Genomic DNA, 21,122 nt, shown 5'->3' on the forward strand with positions numbered 1-21,122 from the left:
AATCTTGCGATGAAAAAGTTTAATTTTTTGCGGGACAAGTTCTACTTTTAAATGAAACTATAAGTTTTACCATACAGCGTACTGCAAAACGGCAAAAAAAATCCAAGTGCAGAAAAATTGCAAAAAAAAGGGTGATTGCGCAACTGTTTTTGGAATAGTTTATTCACTGTGTTCACTATATGGTATAACTGATGTGTGCGTGTGATGCCTCTGGTCGGTACGAGTTCGTAAACACCAAACATGTGTAGGTTTACTTTTATCTAAGGGATTAAAATTCACAAGTTTGTCCCAAAAAAAATGGTGCACTCTCATTTTTTGGATCTTTGGCTCAGTAGTGGCTTATTTTTTGCGTCTTAAGCTGATGTTTTTAACGGTACCATTTTTGCGCAGATGCTACGTTTTGATCTCCCGTTATTGTATTTTGCGGCAACCTATAAACGTAATTTTGGAGTTTGGAATTTTTTTGCCGCTACGCTGTGTACCCATCAGATTAATTGATTATACATTTTGATAGCTCAGGCGTTTCTGAACGTAGTGATACCAAATGTGTGTATATTTTTATTTTTTTTTAACCCTGTAAATTTCAAAGGGGCCAATAGGGGGTGCGATTTGAACTTAGGTTTTTTTTTTTTTTTTTTAACTAGTTCCCCCAGGGTGCTTCAAGGATCAGCAGTCTGATTGCTTGTTCATTTCTCCTGATCACAGCTGCACAGCTCAGAACAGGAGAAATGCTGCTCTTACAGCCAGCATTCTGCCAGCTGTAAGAGGAAGAGAGCCATGATAGCTACAGGAGTCATCACATGACCCTATGCTACCATGGCAACCATCGGCTCCACGTGATCATGTCACATGACTTCCGATTGTGGCAGGTGAGTGAGCGCTTACCGCGAACCACATTCATGCAGAGCCCACCATCCCCGATTAGTGACATCCAGATCCTGCTCCCAGTTTCCACAGCAGTGACACCCAGAGCCCCCATTTCAGGTATATGAACATTAAAAACAACACATACAAATCACACTGAGGAACTCTACTTCCATCCAGGGCTTCCCACCTTAGCCCCCATTTGGTATTCTGACCTCAGGCACTGCCACCACACTAACTAGCGATCTCCTCCTCTCTCCAGATTAGCATAGTTAATGTATCTCTTTACCCCTTAAGCATATACATGTGCCTCTAGATCTGCTCTTCTGTGAGCGGCTATGCACAGAAATCACCATCTGGAGATCTGCTCTCCATAGCCGCCTGCTAGACCTACTGCTAATGCACCAAGCTGGAAGACCACCACGAGCCACACATAATGGGCCTGCAAGATGCAGGTTGTGGACCCCTGCTCAAGAGTGTTGGGGGAAGGGGGGAGGTTACACCACCATGGACCCCAGTCTTTCCTGATGCTGGATTCTTCCATACTCCATCTACAGCAGTGATATTGAGGCATCTCACAGAGGTCTCCATCTGTGACATATACTAATACAGTCTCCTTTCTAATGCTACAATGCTATATAAGCTTACCTTTATTATATAGCTTAAGCCTCTGTTGTACAGATGTGATTGCTCCCAGGACAGACAGACGGTTCACACGAGACTTAATGTTAGACGCTGTTCCAAACTCATCCGCCAACATCTTGGCCACTCTTGAAATTTGGTCTTTGGGAGGAATGATCAGAGAGATCATACTGGTGCCATTTCTGCAATGGAGGATGTAAGACACATACATTAATATGGACGTATACCTGTCATCACGATCACCATCTGCCAGGACTATCCTCTTATTCTGTAGCTCTGCTATGTGTACAAGTATGAGCCAGATCTGCACTCCATGTCTGGCTCTTCTGAGGCTCCTTATCCACGGACCCCCTTCCTCCAACCACTCCACGACTTCAAGTGTATGGTTCAGGGATCATTACCCACATTTGATCTGCGCAGGGGTCCCTTTGGGACCGGGGGTAATGTGTTCATATGCACCATGACTTTGGCTCTAACTTGATTCCAGGTTATGCCGCCCTATAGAAACCCATATGACATGTGTTTGATATGTAACCCTGTCCTTCATCTGCAGCATTGCATGTGTGGCTGTGCCAAATGCTATTTTATACCACAGTAGCTTATCCGTGCACATAATACGGTTCGCTTGACATGCAGTCTTTGCACTTTTTTCTGTGACCCGCAGTATATGACCACATGATAATGAACCAACATGACTGAGGTTGTTTGAGTATTTACTATTTATTGGGGTTGTCCGTGTATTATATTTTATTAATATGTTTTTATGATGTCCCGGATGTTCATCCTCACTGTGTGTTTATAATAAACTTATGCACTTTTTTGCACCTTTAAAAACTCTTGTCCTCTTGAATTGCATAATACATTGAGTTGGTGCCTGGGATGGGGATCCAATAATCCTTGGACCCACCCTTCACCCTACAGTATGGTGTTGTGGAGTTTTCTCCCTTTAATTGTCTCATAGCATTGTATTGAGTTGTGACCTCCGGCGCGCTTGCAATAAACACTGAATCAGTCGGCAGGTCACAAATTGCCAGAGAACGTCTGAAGCAACGCTGGAAACAATGAAGACAATGGAGAGCAAGAAACTGGCATTTAAAGCACCACTGCAGCGCTGAAATAAAACAAAAATGCTGGAGTGGTGCCTTAAAGGGAACCAACCATCAGGATTTTCATATATAATGTAAAGCCGGTGCTATTCTGTCCCTAGGATGCTGCATGTAAGCATAGCTTCTGTTCTGAGATTGCAGGTTTTATTTCAGAAATATGTCCAAGTAAAGTTCCAGCAATGCACGGCTATTTGATTGACAGGTGCAACAGGAAGGGAATATGTGGGTGGGGTTTTGCCATTATTCAATCTCACCAGCCTTTTTCCACCTAATCTGACATCAGCATAACGTAGAGGCAGAGATCCTGATTCCAGTGATGTGTCACTTACTGGGCTGCTTAGTGTAGGTTTGATAAACTCACCATTTAATCAGCAGTAGATCATTATTACAGGACTACTTGGTGTGCTGTAAATAGTCCATTCATGAGCTCTGTATAACTGATAGATCTGCAGCAGACAAAGCATTGGTTTTATCAAAATGACAGCAAACAGCTCAGTAAGTGACATTGCTGGAATCAGGGTCTCTGTCTCTACATCATGCTGCTCTCAGATGGAATAGCAAAAACCTGGTGACAGATTCCCTTTAAGGGGAACCTGTCACCATGGCCATCCAGTCTAATTAGCAGGCCCCATGTTGTAGCGCAGGGGGGTGGGGGTTAAGTATATATAGTTTTAAGAGAAAAGTTGAAGATAACCTGTGTTTTCATCATTGAAACCTCGGCTCTTTCTGGGGCTTTAAGTCCAGTGGGCGGGCCTATCAATGTCATACACAGAAAGCTGTCAGTCACTGATAGGACCGCCCACCGGACTGAAAGCCCCAGAAAGAGCCGAGGTTTCACTGATGGGCCCCAGGTTATACTATACATCAATCTACTCCATTCCCCCTGCTTTAGAACATGGGGCCTGCAGGCAGGTTTGCATTTCCATGCTGACAGGTTAAGGCTCATTTACAGATAACCTGCCTGTAATCAACATGGCACAACAATGCAGCATGTGAGGGCTTTGCTCTATTTCCGTGGAGTTACCATAGTCAGTATAGCAAGCGTGACCGTTCACACACGGGTTCATTTCTGACAACGGTCCATCACTGTGTACACGAGGTAAAGCGCTGCCAACAAGGATTGTTGCGGTCACAAACTATGTGATCAGCAGACATGTTTACACGGGGTAACATGGGAATAAATGCTTGTCTGACCAGTCATCGGCCTTCAGCAATGTAAAAAATATCACTGTAGAATTACATCATGAATTAATGTGATGGCAGGAACCTCAGCGCCTCTAGAAAAACCCTAAAATTCAGTGTATAGCTGCAGCAACAGGGCATGTACACAATACAGCAGCAGCAAAAGCCCGCACACAATGGTGCCAGCCGCGCCCGACCACCGACCACCTCATCCCAATCTGCCAGGTCAAAGTGGACTAAAAATCACAGAAATTTCTTGAGAGTGAAGGATTAGCGCACCTGCGTTAAAAAACGCACCAATAACGCAGGTGCGGGTTTTTTTCAGGTTGGTCCCTGCGTTTTTGAATGCCTTTACAGCAATAAGGCACGTTGAAAATAAAAAAAAAAAAAAAAAGATCGATAATAAATATTTAGGGGTATAGATAGATAATATAGAAAGATAGATAAATCGATATTCCAGCTTTATTTATGATGTGTCCCCTCCCATACACACAGCACTTCTCATGGTCGGTAGTGTGTTCACATCAGCGGCCGTGAGAAATGTCCTGGAGTCACCCGCAGCCACGCTCAGGAGCCGCATTCAGCACTCGCTCACTGACCGAGGCTGTGTGGAGAACTGTCATACGCTGCTGGGGCAGAGCAGGAAGCGCCGCAGGACATCGTTGTGGATTACGTCGGAGCTGTGTGTTCGGGGGGGTTTAATACAGTGGAGAAAGAGGGGCTTTTTGTCTTTTATTCAAAATAAAGGATTTTTCGGTGTGTGTGAGTGTTTCTTTACTTTCACTTACAGATTAGTGACGGCGTGTCAGACACTGCCATTACTAATCTGGGACTTAAGCCTGCTTTACATGTTACTATTCTGCATACGATATCGTATGCGATCGTAACCGCGCCCCATCGTATGTGCGGCACGTTCAATTTGTTGAACGTGTCGTACAAACGAGTAACCCCCCGTCACACGTACTTACCCGTCCATACGAACTCGCTGTGGACGGCGAACGGCGACTTCCTGGAGTGGGAGGGACGTTCGGCGTCACATAGACGTCACGCGGCAGCCGGCCAATCGAAGCGGAGGGGCGGAGATAAGCGGGACGTAACATCCCGCCCACCTCCTTCCTTCCACATTGCCGGCCGGGAGCCGCAGGTAAGATCTGTTCATCGTTCCCACGGTGTCACACACTGCGATGTGCGCTACCCCGGGTACGATGAACAACCTGTCGTTCAATTTATGAGAAATGAACGACGTGCGATGAACGTTTTACCGTTCAATCGCACATGGCTGTTACTACAATGTACCTTACGATGCCGGATGTCAGTCACTTACGTCGTAACCCCGCCGACACATCGTAAAATATAGTGTACTGTGTAGACCGGCCTTTAGCGGCAGCTATTGGTTGCCGTTAACTCCATATTACCCTGATTGCCACCGCATCATGGCAACAGGAAGAGCCGGTAACACGCCGGGACAGCCGCATAATGGATGTGACAGTCCCGGGGCAGCTGTGGGCTAATATTCTGGGATGCGGGAGAAGGGGGGGGGGGGGCATTAACCCTGGCCCTCCCCGGCCTGAGAATACTGGGCCACCGCTGTGTGTTTACCTCGGCTGGACGGTAAACATACAGCGGAGCACACGCTTTTTTTTTTCCTCTCTCCTTCTTACTCTTCCTGTCCTGGTGACATCACTTCCCTGCAAAACGCAGGGCAGGGAGGTACACTATGTTCCGAAAACGCGAAATAACGCGGGAATAACGTAGGTATAACGCAATATCACTTGCTACCTGCGTTATTCCTGCGCTATTTCAGGATTACATTACAGTCAATGGTGTGAATAACGCAGTTAGCTGCAGAAAAGAAGGGACATGCTCATTCTTTTTCTTAAGAAAATCTACTGAAAGAATTTTCTTAAGAAAAAAGAAAAACACACAGTCGGATATTCATCTTTCCTCGATCAGAGGTGGCCCAGAACTGACTGATTTATTCCAAGAACATACTCTTATAAAAAGTAGGAAAAGGGGCATGGTCGGCTCTACAGTGGGCATACTTGGATGTGTCCATTGGTCAGTGGGTTGAACAATGTGTTAATCCATGAGCTGATTGGTGGGCATCATCGTAGGCGGGTCTATGACGTCATTGGACGGATCCATAGTGATGCTGATGGGAGGGTCTATGTAGTCATCTGGTGGCCATCTTAGTTATATCTGAAAACCTGGCTCATGTACAGCAAATTGACACATTTCCCACAATCCCCTGTGTCAAGAGGTTACTTAAGTATTTGATCCAATGGCTCTCCTGAACATCCCAATATGTAATAGGTGTAATAATAATAATAATAATAATAATAATAATAATAATAATAATATTAGCAAATACCTACAATTGGAAATGTAGCTCTACTGATTCACTATGTCACTTACCTCATGTTCAGGGCACTGCAGGACCTTAGGTATCCATGGTTATGACCACTAGCAACTAACCAACTGTGACTATAGGCATGGTCGTACCAAAGGTCCTGCAATGCCCTGAACGTGAGGTAAGCGACAGTGAATTATGAGGACTATACTACATTTCTAATTGGAGGTATTTTTTAATATTATCACACCTACTACATATTAGGATAGGATCTTTGAGATGGGAATACCCCTTTAAAGAAAAATCAGTAAGTTTGTTTTCTGGGAGTGTCTTTTAAGTCATTTTCTGAGCGCTATTTTTGACCTCAAGCCAGGTTTTTTGGGGGTTTTTCCCCTCAGTGTTTCCCGAGGTCATCTTTTATTGATATTTTGTACTTTTTTTTTTCTCCCTTAAGGCCCTGTGCGCACACTGCATTTTTTTGCCACAGGTCTCCTGTGGTTTTTGCTGCAGAATTGGTGAGGTTTGTGTTGATAAGCTTCATGCAATCCTTCCATAGTAAAGTCTATGAGAAATCCAAAATGCTGTGCGCACGCTGCTTCTTTTTCCCTTAGGCTGCTTTCACACATCCGGTTTGAGCAGTGCGGCTCAATCCGGCTGTGAAACCTATGCAACGGATGCAGCGAAAACACCGCATCATTTGCATAAGTTTTTTAGATGCGGCCCGTCCGGTTTTTGCAGCTTGCGACAGGCTACTGAGCATGCGCAGTGGCAAAAAACCGCAAACGGCAGCCGGATGCGGTTTTTGCCGCATTGAGCCGCATCCGGCGTCCATAGGCACGCATAGGAAAATGCACCGCATAGGCCGGATGTGGCGCGGTTTTTTTTGCCGCACAACGTTCCATCCGGCCGCCGCATCGGCTACATCTGCCGCATGCGGCAAAAAAATGGACGGAATGCAAGCCCATGCGGCACAAATGTTAGTCTATGCAAAAAAAACGCAACCGGCAGCAAAAAAAAAAAAAAAAAAAAAAAAAAAAAAAAAACACAGTTGCGTTTTTTCTGCAAAGTGCTGGATTGTGCCGCACAGGAAAAACCGGAGGTGTGAAAGCAGCCTTACAGGTTTTGCTGCAGATTTTCTGCAGCAAAAAGCAGCAGCATGTTACTTTTTTTCAGCAGGTCCCTGCGTTTTGCCATTTACAATGTTAAAAAAAAAAACACAGGGGCAAAAATGCAAGCAAGAAACATGGTAAACCCGCATGCATTTTTGGTGTGTTTTTTTTCGCAGGGAGGTGCTGTTTTCGCTGGAGAAACAAATCCGCAGTGTGTGCACATAGCCTAAACAACTGTTTGTCATGTAAAACCGCTGACAAAACAGTCCCAGGCACCTTTTGAGCCTTCCCACTATAAAGTATCTTTAGTACAGAAATCACCTGAAGAATGGATTGGTCACTTCTACTGCTTAGTTGTTTTTTGCTTTTTTTGGAACCAGGTACAGTAAAGCACCACTCCGGCGTTGTGTTTCCACCACTGGATCGTTGCTTTACATACAAGTCTCCCAGCTCCATGTCTTCTACTGCCCCTCCAGCAGCTTGATCCATTTTCAGCGCAGCTATGGTCCCACAGCGCCATCTTGTGACTGGGACTTCTGAATGGCAGAAAGTTAGAAGTTACGTCACAAGGTCCTAATACAAGTCTATGAGAGACCGAACAAGGCCATAACGAGGCTCTCACAGACTTGTAATGAGTTGTGACCTCTGGCGCATTCCATGAAACACTGGCGCTGCTGGCAGGTCACAAATCACCAGGGAGCAATGCTGGAAATGATGAAGATGGTGGAAAGTGGTTACATAGGGGATAGGGTAGGCGACTTACATTTAAAGTGAACCTGTCATCAGGTTTTTCCCTTATGAGCTGCGGCCACCACCAGTGATCCTCTATATACAGCATTCCAGAATACTGTATATAAGAGCCCAGGCCGCTATGTAGAACGTAAAAAACATCTTTATTATACTTACCTAGTTGGTGGTCAGTCCAATGAGTGTCGCTGCTCTCAGTCCTGCGCCACCTCTATCTTGTGCGATCACAGTCCTCCTGCTCAGCCCCGTTGGCATGACACGTCCTATGTCATTCACACGGGATAATAAGCAGTTAATTGCAGCCCATAGCTGCCACTAAGTCCTAGATTAGTGATGGCAGACGTCTATGAGACACCCCATCACTAATCTAAGTGAAAGAAGGGAATTTTGTTTACTTACCGTAAATTCCTTTTCTTCTAGCTCCTATTGGGAGACCCAGACAATTGGGTGTATAGCTTCTGCCTCCGGAGGCAACACAAAGTATTACACTTTAAAAAGTGTAACCCCTCCCCTCTGCTATACACCCCCCCGTGCATCACGGGCTCATCAGTTTTGGTGCCAAAGCAGGAAGGAGGAAACTTATAAATTGGTCTAAGGTAAATTCAATCCGAAGGATGTTCGGAGAACTGAACCATGAACCAAAGAACAATGAACATGAACAACATGTGTACACAAAAGAACAACAGCCCGAAGGGAACAGGGGCGGGTGCTGGGTCTCCCAATAGGAGCTAGAAGAAAAGGAATTTACGGTAAGTAAACAAAATTCCCTTCTTTGTCGCTCCATTGGGAGACCCAGAAAATTGGGATGTCCAAAAGCAATCCCTGGGTGGGTAAAAGAATACCTCGATAAAAAGAGCCGAAAAACAACAAAACGGCCCCCTCTTACAGGTGGGCAACTGCCGCCTGAAGGAGTCGCCTACCTAGGCTGGCATCTGCCGAATCATCGGCATGCACCTGATAGTGTTTCGTGAAAGTGTGCAGACTCGACCAGGTAGCCGCCTGACACACCTGCCGAGCCGTAGCCTGGTGTCGCAATGTCCAGGACACCGACGGCTCTGGTAGAATGGGCTTTCAGCCCTGCAGGAATCGGAAGCCTAAAAGAACGGTAGGCTTCAAGAATCTGTTCCTTGATCCACCGAGCCAAGGTTGACTTGAAAACCTGAAATCCCTTACTCTGGCCCGCGATCAGGACAAGAGCGCATCAGACCGGCGCAGGGGCGCCGTGCGAGAAATGTAGAGCCGGAGTGCTCTCACCAGATCTAATAAATGCAAATCCTTTTCACATTGGTGAACTGGATGCGGACCCAAAGAGGGTAAGACGATATCCTGATTGAGATGAAACGGGGATACCTTAGGGAGAAAGTCCGGGACCGGACGTAGAACCACCCTATCCTGGTGAAACACCAGGAAGGGGGCTTTGCATGACAGCGCTGCTAGCCGAGACACTCTTCTGAGTGATGTGACTGCCACTAGGAAGGCCACCCTTTGCGAAAGGCGAGATAGAGAGATCCCGCATCGGCTCGAAAAGTGGCTTCTGAAGAGTCGTCAGCACCCTGTTAAGATCCGAGGGTGTTAACGGACGCTTGTAAGGTGGGACCGGAAAGCGCCGATAATTGTCCCGTGAGAGAGCAGAGAGACAAGCCCTTGTCCATTCCGGATTGAAGGAAAGAAAGAAAAGTGGGCAAGGCAAACGGCCAGGGAGTAAAACCCTGATCAGAACACCAGGATAAGAAGATCCTCCAAGTCCTGTGGTAGATCTTGGCGGACGTTGGTTTCCTGGCTTGTCTCATGGTGGCAATGACATCTGGAGATATCCCTGATGACGCTAGGAGCCAGGACTCAATGGCCACACAGTCAGGTTTAGAGCCGCAGAATTCAGAAGGAAATATGGCCCTTGAGGCAGCAAGTCTGGTCGGTCTGGGAGTGTCCACGGTTGACCCACCGTGAGGTGCCACAGATCCGGGTACCACGATCACCTCGGCCAGTCTGGAGCGACGAGGATGGCGCGGCGACAGTCTGACCTGATCTTGCGTAACACTCTGGGCAGTAGTGCCAGAGGAGGAAATACATAAGGCAGTCGAAACTGCGACCAGTCGTGAACTAGCGCGTCTGCCGCCAGAGCTCTGTGATCCTTGGACCGAGCCATGAATGCCGGGACTTTGTTGTTGTGCCGAGACGCCATGAGATCGACGTCCGGCGTTCCCCAGCGGCAACAGATCTCTAGAAACACGTCCGGGTGAAGAGACCATTCCCCTGCGTCCATGCCCTGGCGACTGAGAAAATCTGCTTCCCAGTTTTCTACGCCCGGGATGTGAACTGCGGAGATGGTGGAGGCTGTGGCTTCCGCCCACAGCCGAATCCGCCGAAATGCTCGGAAGGCTTGACGACTGCGTGTGCCGCCCTGGTGGTTGATGTACGCAACCGCCGTGGCGTTGTCCGACTGAATTCGGATCTGCCTGCCTTCCAGCCACCGCTGGAACACCTTTAGGGCTAGATCCACTGCCCTTATCTCCAGAACATTGATCTGAAGGGAAGACTCTGTCGGAGTCCAGGTTCCCTGAGCCGAGTGGTGGAGGAAGACCGCTCCCCACCCTGACAGACTCGCGTCCGTCGTGACCACAGCCCCGGCTGGGGGCCGGAAGGATTTTTCCTTCGCCCAGGAAGTGGAAAAAAAAAAAAAACACCACTGAAGAGAGGTTGTGCTGCAAGGGAAAGAGAGACGTTCTTGTCTAGGGACGTCGACCTCCTGTCCCATTTGCGGTGTCCGATAGAATCGGACGCAGACGAAACTGCGCAAGGGAACTGCCTCCCTTGCTGCCACCATCCTCCTTAGAAAGTGCATGAGGCGCCTCGAGGGGTGACTGGGCCCGAAGGAGAGATTGCACCCCTGTCTGTAGTGAACGCTGACTATGCAGCGGAAGCTTCACTATCGCTGAGAGAGTATGAAACTCCATCCCGAGGCAAGTCAGTGATTGGGTCGGTGTCAGTTTTTGACCTTGGAAATTTGATGATCCACCCGAACCCCTGGAGGGTCTCCAGAGCAATGGTCAGGTTGTGTTGACATGCCACCCAGGAGGGTGTCTTGACTAGAAGATCATCTAGGTAAGTGATCACCGAGTGGCCCTGTAGGACCGCCACCACTGCTGCCATGACCTTGGTGAAGACCCGTGGGGCTGTCGCCAGGCCGAATGGCAGTGCCACGAACTGAAGGTGTTCGTCCCTGATGGCGAAACGCAGAAAGCGTTGAAGCTCGGGTGCGATCAGCACATGGAGATAAGCATCCTTGATGTCAATTGATGCTAGGAAGTCTCCTTGTGACATCGAGGCTTCAGAGTGTTCACCGCCTGAAAAAGTGCATCGGCTCGCTCGGGGGGCGGAGATGTTTTGAAGAAACGAGTCGGAGGACGAGAGCAGAGCTCTATCCTGTAACCGTGAGACAGAATGTCTCTCACCCATCGGTCTTGGACATGTGGCCACCAGGCGTCGCAAAAGCGGGAGAGCCTGCCACCGACCGAGGACGCGGTCTTGGTGAGGCCGAAGTCATGAGGAAGCCGCCTTGTGACTTAGACCGCCATGCAGAAGAGTTCCTCTAGCCCTCCTCTGACCTGTTGGACGTGGAGGAACGGAACTTTGCTGAGGACCGAAATGACCGAAACCTTTGGACTGGGGCAAGGACGAGACCTTTCCCTTGGACTGTCTAGTAACTTCATCCAATTGCTCGCCAAACAAACGGTCGCCAGAAAATGGCAAACCGGTTAAGAACTTCTTGGAAGCAGAGCCTGCCTTCCATTCACGTAGCCACATGGCCCTGCAGACTGCCACCGAATTGGTGGATGCTACCGCATCGAAATCGAAACACGCACTCCTGATGAAGTCGGGGAAGGTTCCCAGCGGGCCCGCTTAGCCTATCAGAGGCCCCGGTCCGTGACGGAGTTCTCACCGTGGGATCTGGGTGTTACCCCAGGAGCCCCTTGTTGTACCGACCCAGAGGGACCCGGGAGCGATGAACTCACAGCTCCCTGGCCCTGTGTTATCGGTCTGGACTGCAAGGCTTCCAGTATCTTAGCAGACCCTCTGTCCATAGACTGAGTCCTGGAATGTGAAAGCTACTCAGAGATTTGCTGATTCCAACATGCAAACTCTGTCCCTGTCATCTGTGCAGTGGAAACCGGCGGTACCACCTGGCCGAGGGTCCCACCAGTGCCGGAGGCTCCGGCTGAGTGAGTGCCCTCGGGGCCAAGCATTGTACACAATGAGGGTAAATAAGCCAGTGCCTTGGCACCCTAAAGCTGGTGTCACACTAAACGACAGCGACAACAACGTCGCTGTTACGTCACCATTTTCGGTGACGTAACAGCGACCTTGTAAGTCGCTGTTATGATCGCTGCTTAGCTGTCAAACACAGCAGAAGCAGCGATCATAAGGTCGCTGTGCTACATGTTCAGAGAGCAGGGAGCCGCGCTTAGCGCTGGCTCCTTGCTCTCCTGCAGCACACATCGGGTTAATTAACCCGATGTGTGCTGCAGCTACATGTCACAGCTCAGAGAGCAGGGAGCCGCGCTTAGCGCTGGCTCCTTGCTCTCCTGCAGCACACATCGGGTTAATTAACCCGATGTGTGCTGCAGCTACATGTCACAGTGCAGAGAGCAGGGAGCCGCGCGCACTGCTTAGCGCTGGCTCCTTGCTCTCCTTGCTACAGTATACATCGGGTTAATTACCCGATGCGTACTGCAGCCACATGTCACAGTGCAGGAGCCGGCACTGGCAGCAAGAGCGGAGGCTGGTAACCAGCGTAAACATCGGGTAACCAGGGAAAGGTCTTCCCTTAGTTACCCGATGTTTACGCTGGTTACAGCTTACCGCAGCTGCCAGTGCCGGCTCCTGATCGCTTCATTTCGTCGCTCTCTCGCTGTCACACACAGCGATGTGTGTGTCACAGCGGGAGAGTGACGACCAAAAAATGAAGCTGGACATTCAGCAACGACCGGCGACCTCACAGCAGGGGCCAGGTCGTTGCTGGATGTCACACACAGCGACAGCGACGGGACGTCGCTGCAACGTCACAGAAAATGGTGACGTAGCAGCGACGTCGTTGTCGTCGTCGTTATGTGTGACACCAGCTTTACTCTTTAAGAGCAGACAATAGCATGTCGTCCGCAGAGTAATCAGTGAGGGTATACAGCCAAAAGCAAATAATAATGCTGCCGAACAGTGAGATCATATACCATATAAATAAACATATATATATTGTGACAATGTGGGCCCCAAGTGTATGTGGGCCACACATCAGGTAGCGGGATTAAAGCACGCCAGAGTAATTGGTCTCTTTAACAGACCATCTGGTTTATTAACAGGTCCATAAACCATATCAGGTCACATAACATAAAGATGCCGTTCGTTGGCTTTCTCCTCAAAGACCAACACATAATATAAAGTCCACACACTTTTGGACTGCCACCCATGTGTCACTGACCCTTGTCAGTATCCAGACCCCAGGTCCAATCCCAGTTACCTTCCTCTTAAGGTGGCTAGTGTCCTTTCCAGGTTCCCCCTGGCTCCAGCCACATGGCTTTACACATGGACCTAAAAGCCCCTTCCTTCAAAAGAAGGTCTCCGGAGGAATGCAAAACACCCTGCTTCTGCTCTCTCCATCTCCAGCACACACACTGGAAGTCTAGAGCCAGTCTCTCCCTAGACTGCCCTCGACACTCTCCCCCCAGGTTCAGAGACAGGATTGCTTTAACCCCTGGAGCCACACCCACAGGTGGTAAGGAGTGTGTAATCAGCATCACACACCCTTCCATGGCTCTGCATGAATGCAATCCTGTGGAACCACAGGTCCCAGCCAGTTTCACATTGCAGAGCACCCACGCTTCTGCAAAACATACCGGCCTTTTGTAATACAGCCGGTTGATACCTCACATATATATATATATATATATATATATATATATATATATATATATATATATATATATATATATATATATATATATATATATATATATATATATATATATATATATATATATATACACTGCGGCACCAAGGGGGGTCAGCACCTGAAAACTGGTGCCCCACAGTGCTCAGTGAGGGGGAAGGAGGATACCAACGTATGCTCCAGCCCTCCCTGCCGACGTCCAGTCGGCCGTCCCGTCGTTACCCCTGACTGGCAGGCCTGAGAACGGGAGTATAGGGTACTAGGCCGCAAGAGCCGGGGACTAAATTTAAAAACGCGGCCGGCAAACATGGCGCGGTCGGCGCAGTAGTCCCAGTCTCACAAACCACTCAGCAACCGCTGCGGCATTTTTAACACAGATGCTGCATGCACCGTCCCTCAGGGGACACAGAGTACCTTATGATGCAGGGCTCTGTCCCTGATGATGTCCAGTCTCCTGTCCGTCAGAATCCCCCAGGGGCTGCGGATGGAGCCCGGTCCCAGGCATGGCGACCGGTTAGGATCCCCCTCTCCCAGAGCAGTGTAAGCAGATTCTGAGATCCTCCACCGGCAGAATTATAACAATGGCTGCCGGCGTTCTGAGGGGAGGAGAGAGCCGTGGGCGGAACCGCAAAAGTGCGGGAACCTGGTGGCCCATAGTGATCAGTGAGAGGGCGGAGGACAGCGAAGTGTGCTCCAGCCCTCACTGTCGGCATCATACCGACCGTCCCGCCTTTCTCCCTGACTGGCAGGCTCAGGGGCGGGAGTTTAACACACTAGGCCGCAAAAGCCGGGGACTAAAGTAAAAACCGCGGCCGGCAAACAGGCACGGTCGGCGCGGTAGTCCCAGACAAAAAATCCACACCGCAGTCGCAGCTGCGTCTGAGGCCAAGGTGCTTCATGCACCGTCCCAACGGGGACACAGAGTACCTGTAGATGCAGGGCCATGTCCCTGACGATACTCCGTCTCCTGTCCGGCAGATTCCCCCAGGGGCTGCGGAGGGAGCCCGGTCCCAGTGGCTGGATGACCGGTTAGGATCCCACTTCCCCAGAGCCCCTAAGGGATGGGGAAGGAAAACGGCATGTGGCTCCTGCCTGTGTACCCGCAATGGGTACCTCAACCTTAACAGCACCGCCGACTCAGTGGGGTGAGAAGGGAGCATGCCGGGGGCCCTGTTAGGGGCCCTCTTTTCTTCCATCCGATATAATCAGCAGCTGCTGCTGACTAAAATGTGGAGCATTGTGTGCATGTGTGCCTCCTTCAACACAAAGCATAAAACTGATGAGCCCGTGATGCACGGGGGGGTGTATAGCAGAGGGGAGGGGTTACACTTTTTAAAGTGTAATACTTTGTGTGGCCTCCGGAGGCAGAAGCTATACACCCAATTGTCTGGGTCTCCCAATGGAGCGACAAAGAAATAAACACACACTATTTGAAATAAAAGACAAAAAAAGCACCCTTTTTCACCACTTTATTAAACCAGAAAAACCCCTGCAGGTCTGAAGTAATCCACACAAGGTCCCACGACGCTTCCAGCACTGCTGCATCTGACAATCTGACACTCACAGCGAATGCCATAGAACATGAGTGCCCGCTGTGAGCTCCGAGCAGCAACTGAACTGAGTCGCGCTATCAGCAGTGATGTCACTCAGGTTAGCTGCAGTTACAGCTTGAGTTCTCCACCTGTGACAGGAAATCACCTGAGTGACTGAAGAGAGCCACGCAATCAGCAGTGATGTCACTCAGGTTAATCACAGCCACAGGGTGTCAGAATGAACTCGGGTGAACCCCTGACGTCACAGGTGCACTCCCCGCACTACCACGGGTCTCACAGCAGTGACATCACGGGATCATCAGAGTACATTCTGACACCCGACTAACCTGAGTGATGTCGCGCGGCTCACTTCAGTCACTCTGGTGATTTGCTGTCATAGCTGGAGCCTTCCACCTGTGACCGCAAATCAGGCCGTAACTGAAGTGAGCCGCAGGTAAAGAACTCACCTGAGGGAGTCATCTCAAAACAGGCAGTCATGCTCTACGGCACTCACTGTGATTATCAGATGTAGCAGTGCTAGAAGCGTCGTGGGACATCGTGTGCATTATGTCGGACCTGGAGAGTTGTGTTGGGGTTAATAAAATGGTGAAAGAGGGTGCTTTTTTGTCTTATTTCAAATAAAGGATTTTTGGGGTGCTTGTATATTTAATCACAGATTAGTGATGGGGTGTCTCAGACACCTGCCATCAGTAATCTAAGACTTAATGGCTGCTATTAACTCCCTTAATACCCCCGCACCAGGGCAATTGGGAAGAGCCTGATAAAGTGCCGGACTGTCGCATCTAATGAATGCGACAATTCCAGGAGGCTGCAAGCTGATATTTTTAGGCTGAGGGCAGCCTGATAACAATAGGCCTTACCAGTCTGAGAATACCAGCCCCCAGCTGTGGGGCTTTATCTTAGCTGGGTATCAAAATTGAGGGGACCACACGCAGTTTGTTTGTTTTTTTAACTGTATGATATAGACCCGCCCACCGGCATCTATGATTGGATGCAGTCAGACAGCTGTCATTCAGCGTGGGGGCATGTCTGACTGCAACCAATCACAGCCACCAGTGAGCGGGGGAAGCAGTGAACATGTATGAGCCTAATGAGCGACCGGGAAGAAAAATGAGAGGCTGCGGGAGCAGCGTAACAGCTGCCCCGGTAATCTGAGTATGAAGTGAGCATCTGGACAGATACCGGGGATCAATCCCGAGTCAGCGGGGGATTGATGCCAGTCCTCCGAAATGTAGGGACAAAACGCAAAAAGAATCGACATGCTGCATCTTTTTTCTCCACTCAAAATTGCAGACACAAAAGAAGCAACGTGCGCACGGCCTTCCTGAATTCTCAGACTTTGCTGGGAAAAGCAATGAATGTAGTTTTAAGCAACAAACTGCACCCAAAAACGCAGTATGAGCACAGGGCCTTGCATAGCTCAAAAGTGAAATGAAATAATTACTTTGCTTGGCAGAAGCAAATTGTTTTGCACAGAAATTGTGTCCCTTTAAGTGACTGACCATCAGTGCACACACAAAAAAGCTATATAAGTATTCACTTATGTAATCCAGTACTTATGTGGATAAACTACCTGCTCAGATGAAGAAGGATCAACACGCCCTTAAAATCCTGAATCAATCTTTATTCTGTATCCATTCAAATTGGTACATGTCCATCAAATTAAAAGGGAATCTGTCACCAGGATTTTGCAATGTAAGCTGAAGACAGCATGCTGCTAGAGTTAAAAATTAAAAACAGCTGTTTTTCCCTGATCAGTATCTACTGTTTACTCTTACTAAAGGGTTAATGGCTCAGTGATTAACATTGGTGTGACTGGGTGCCTCATAAGGTACTGTCACACAACGAGATCGCTAGCGAGATCGCAGCTGAGTCACAGTTTGGTGATGCAGTAGCGATCCCGTTAGCGATCTCGTTATGTGTGACACCTACCAGCGATCATGCCCCTGCTGTGAGATCGCCGGGTCGTTGCAGAATGGTCCAGGCCATTTTCTTCAAAGGCGATGTCCTGCTGGGCAGGACACATCGCTGTGTTTGACACTGTGTGACAGGGTCACAGTGACTGCTGAGATCGTTATACAGGTCGCTACTGCTGCCTGTATTGTTCCTGCATCGCTGGTAAGATCTGACTGTGTGACATCTCACCAGCGACCTCCCAGCGACTTACCTGCGATCCCTATCAGGTCGCATCGTTTTCGGGATCGCTGGTAAGTCGTGTGTGACTGGGCCTATACAGAGAAGTCCACCACGCCACCTGCTGTGATTGACACCTAACAGTAAATACACAATCTCTACTGAGAGCCTGGTGTGGGCGGGGACAGCTCCCAGCTCTGCAACACTCAATTCTGAGATAAAGTCTGAAAGGCTGCACACAGTGATCTAAGATAACTTAGTTTCAGGATCTCTGCCCCAACATTATGCTGCTCTCAGATGAAGTAGCAAAAACCTGCTGATAGAGGAATGTAATATTTTTCAAGGGAATCTAACTCGTTTCTGGCTGTGAGCCGGAGTGACTACGATTAAGGGCTCACAGCCAGAAATGCGTTAGAGAAACATCTTTTTAAATTTGAAGGAGACATACCAATTTTAATGGATACAGAATAAGGCTGCTTTCACACATCCGGTTTGAGCCGTGCGGCTCAATCCGGCTGTGAAACCTATGCAACGGATGCGGTGAAAACACCACATCCTTTGCATAAGTTTTTTACATGCGACCCGTCCGGTTTTTGCCGCTTGTGGCACGCTACTGAGCATGCGCAGTGGCAAAAACCGCATGCGGCGGCCGGATGTTTTTGCCGCATCGTGCATCCATAAAGATGCATTGAGAAAAGCGCAGCATCGGCCGGATGCGGCGCGTTGCGGGTTTTTTTGCCGCACAAAAAAACGTGCCAGGCAACGTTCCATCCGGCTGCTGCATCGGGTAAATCTGCCGCATGCGGCAAAAACCGGACTGACTGCAAGGCCATGTGGCACTAATAAAGTCTATGCAGGAAAAAACGCAACCGGCAGCAAAAAAAAAAAAAACGGTTGCGTTTTTCCTGCAAAGTGCCGGATTGTGCCGCATAGCAAGAACCGGAGGTGTGAAAGCAGCCTAAGTCTATATGCGCACATTGAATTTTTAGTGCAGAAATTCTGTACCAAAAAAAAAAAAAAAAAAAAAAAACACCTTGCGGCAGAAAAACGCATCAAATTTGACCTCAAAGCCAGCTAGAGTGGATGACTTAGGACGCGTCGTGCACCCAGGTTTCAGGAGGATAAAGATGGCCGAAAGAGGAGGTGCCGCACCCGGAGAACGGAGACACCCATCCAACCGGTCTGCACCACATTGCACCTTAGGTGAGTATAGTAAAGTAATTCTATGTTCTACATAGCGACCTGGGCTCTTATATACAGCATGTTAGAATGTGTGTGTATATAAGAGCCCACTGGTGGTGGCCGCAGCTTATAGGCCCCAAATCTGGTGACAGGTTCCCTTTAAATAAGGGAACTTGTGAACAATTCCTAAAAGTCTTCAAGAAAAAGTGCAGGTGGGGGGGGGGGGGGGGGGGCAGGGTTGTAAAATTACTAGTGGACCAATGATGACGATAAATGTCAGGGCAATACGTGCTCTAGCCTGCAATGGTGTTCTAAAACCCTGCTGCATAGTAGAGCAGCTGCATTACATTATGCAGATGTGGGAGCAGGCAGCCGGCTGATGGACACAGCTGAACTCTCCATAGAGAAGGCAGAGACAATTTATTATCACCTCTGTCTTTCTACTGACTGCATACATGGATGGTAGAGCAGACAGCACCTGTTCTTCCAGACCCAGGGATCATGGGATCGCAGTGTATAGTAAGGGATCAGGAGCTGCTGGGCCATAGGAGACACAGTTATCTATGATACGCAGCCAGGAGGCTGACTTTCCTTTGAAATAAGGGGGCAAAGATAGCCGGAGCTGATGAATATGGTGAACTATATATCAGGAGCTCATCACGAGGAGATTGAGCAGGGGTGCAATAGATAAACAAGCAATTTATCAAAACTACAGCAAGAAGCCCAGTGACCCATGCTGCAATTACTGTTGATGCATCTATCCGCAGAACAAACATGGTGAGGAGATTCCCTACAAAACACATCAGCTGCAGAGTGAGCAATCACTGGAGGGATACACACTGAACTCCCCCATGTAGGGGAAGAGAACCTGACTACAGCGATGTGTCACTTACTGGTCTGCTTGATGTCATTTTGTTAAAATCAGTGTTTTATCTGCTGCAGATCTTGTTCTCTGAATGCCAAGCTCTATATAACCCTGCCCACAACAACAATTGGCAGCAGTGTTTACTGTACATAGGCAGAAAGCCACCAGTCAGAGCAGGGGGAGGTGCTACAGAGAGCTCATGAATATACTTGACTACCTGGTAACCGTTACTAGTTCTCCAATGATTATCTTCTCCTGATAAAACTGTGATTTCATCAAAAGTATGCTAAGAAGAAGCCCAGTAAGTGACATCGCTGGAAGTGGAGCCTCTGACTGTACATCATGCTGCTCTCAGGTTACCTTTAATAATCAGGAGTGATTGAGATATATTATTTTTTTGGGGGGTGGGTGGGGGATGGGTTCTTTGCTGGGCCACATTATTTGTTAACCTGTTACACGTCACAAGTGGAGTGAATGGAGTGGCATATAAGTGCTCCTTACAAGTGGGTGTCCAAGGCAAATGGTGAGTAGGGAATACGCCGCGCTGAAGAAAAAAAAAAAATGGATCCAGATAGAGATCCAAGTGATTTAAATTTCAACGTGTTTCAGTGAATCCACTCACCATCAATAAAAACAAACATCTCCAGTGAGACGCAGGAGGGATATATACACATATGGGATGCACTCTCTTAATTGGAGAAAGGGTGGCAGCCAAAGAACAGGGGATCACTTGAAAATGAAATGCTTGTTTGACCCATATTTGCTTTGTCATTTTAGCGTATACAGTATTGCAAACAAATTGTTGTACAATATGGTTATAATAAAAAAAATTAATCTGCAATACTGTATACGCTGAAATGAAAAAGCAAATAAGGGTCAAACCAGAGCATTTCATTTTCCAATGATCCCCTGATTGTTGGCTGCCCTCCCTTTTCCTAAGAAAGAGACTGCATCCCATACATATATACATATATATCCCTCCTGTGTCTGTCGCTGTATATATGTGATGATCTCCTGATGAAGGCGAGATGTTTCGCTGAAAATGAAATCCCTGATCTCCATCTGGACCACTTCTTTTCTGCACGGCAGTCCGGCGTATTCCCCATTCACCACCAGCCTTGCAGCAGCCGTTTAATGCTTAACAAGTAGTTGTGGCTTGAAGTATTTATCTGTAATGTCTGTGATGGAAAAAAATCTAATAAAAATATGTTGTACAACAAAAACAGGTGAGCCCGTTATCTTTCTTTTCCACTCCCTTTAGCACAGATAAGACCCTATTGTGCTCCTGTTTGTTTCTAGATTTTACCTCCTTACAAGTGGGTGTTGGCAGTGATCAGCGCTGCTTAAAGCCCCCGTCACACAGAGCGATGTCGTTAGCAAGGTCGCTGAAACGTCACAGGTCTTGAGCCGCAACAGCGACCTCGCTACGTGTGACACATAGTGACCGG

General features: G+C 48.4%; 1 protein-coding gene across 1 annotated transcript in view; it reads right to left on the reverse strand.

The window, feature by feature from the left end:
• ETF1 (eukaryotic translation termination factor 1) overlaps positions 1 to 21,122 on the reverse strand; it is a 92,865-nt gene that overhangs the window by 64,854 nt on the left and 6,889 nt on the right. The window contains exon 3 of the mRNA XM_075344492.1: positions 1,513 to 1,688. Coding sequence (XP_075200607.1) covers positions 1,513 to 1,688 — 176 coding nt within the window. The remainder of the gene's footprint in view (positions 1 to 1,512; positions 1,689 to 21,122) is intronic.

Source organism: Anomaloglossus baeobatrachus, chromosome 4, assembly GCF_048569485.1.
Source record: "Anomaloglossus baeobatrachus isolate aAnoBae1 chromosome 4, aAnoBae1.hap1, whole genome shotgun sequence".
Classification (NCBI taxonomy): Eukaryota; Metazoa; Chordata; class Amphibia; order Anura; family Aromobatidae; genus Anomaloglossus; species Anomaloglossus baeobatrachus.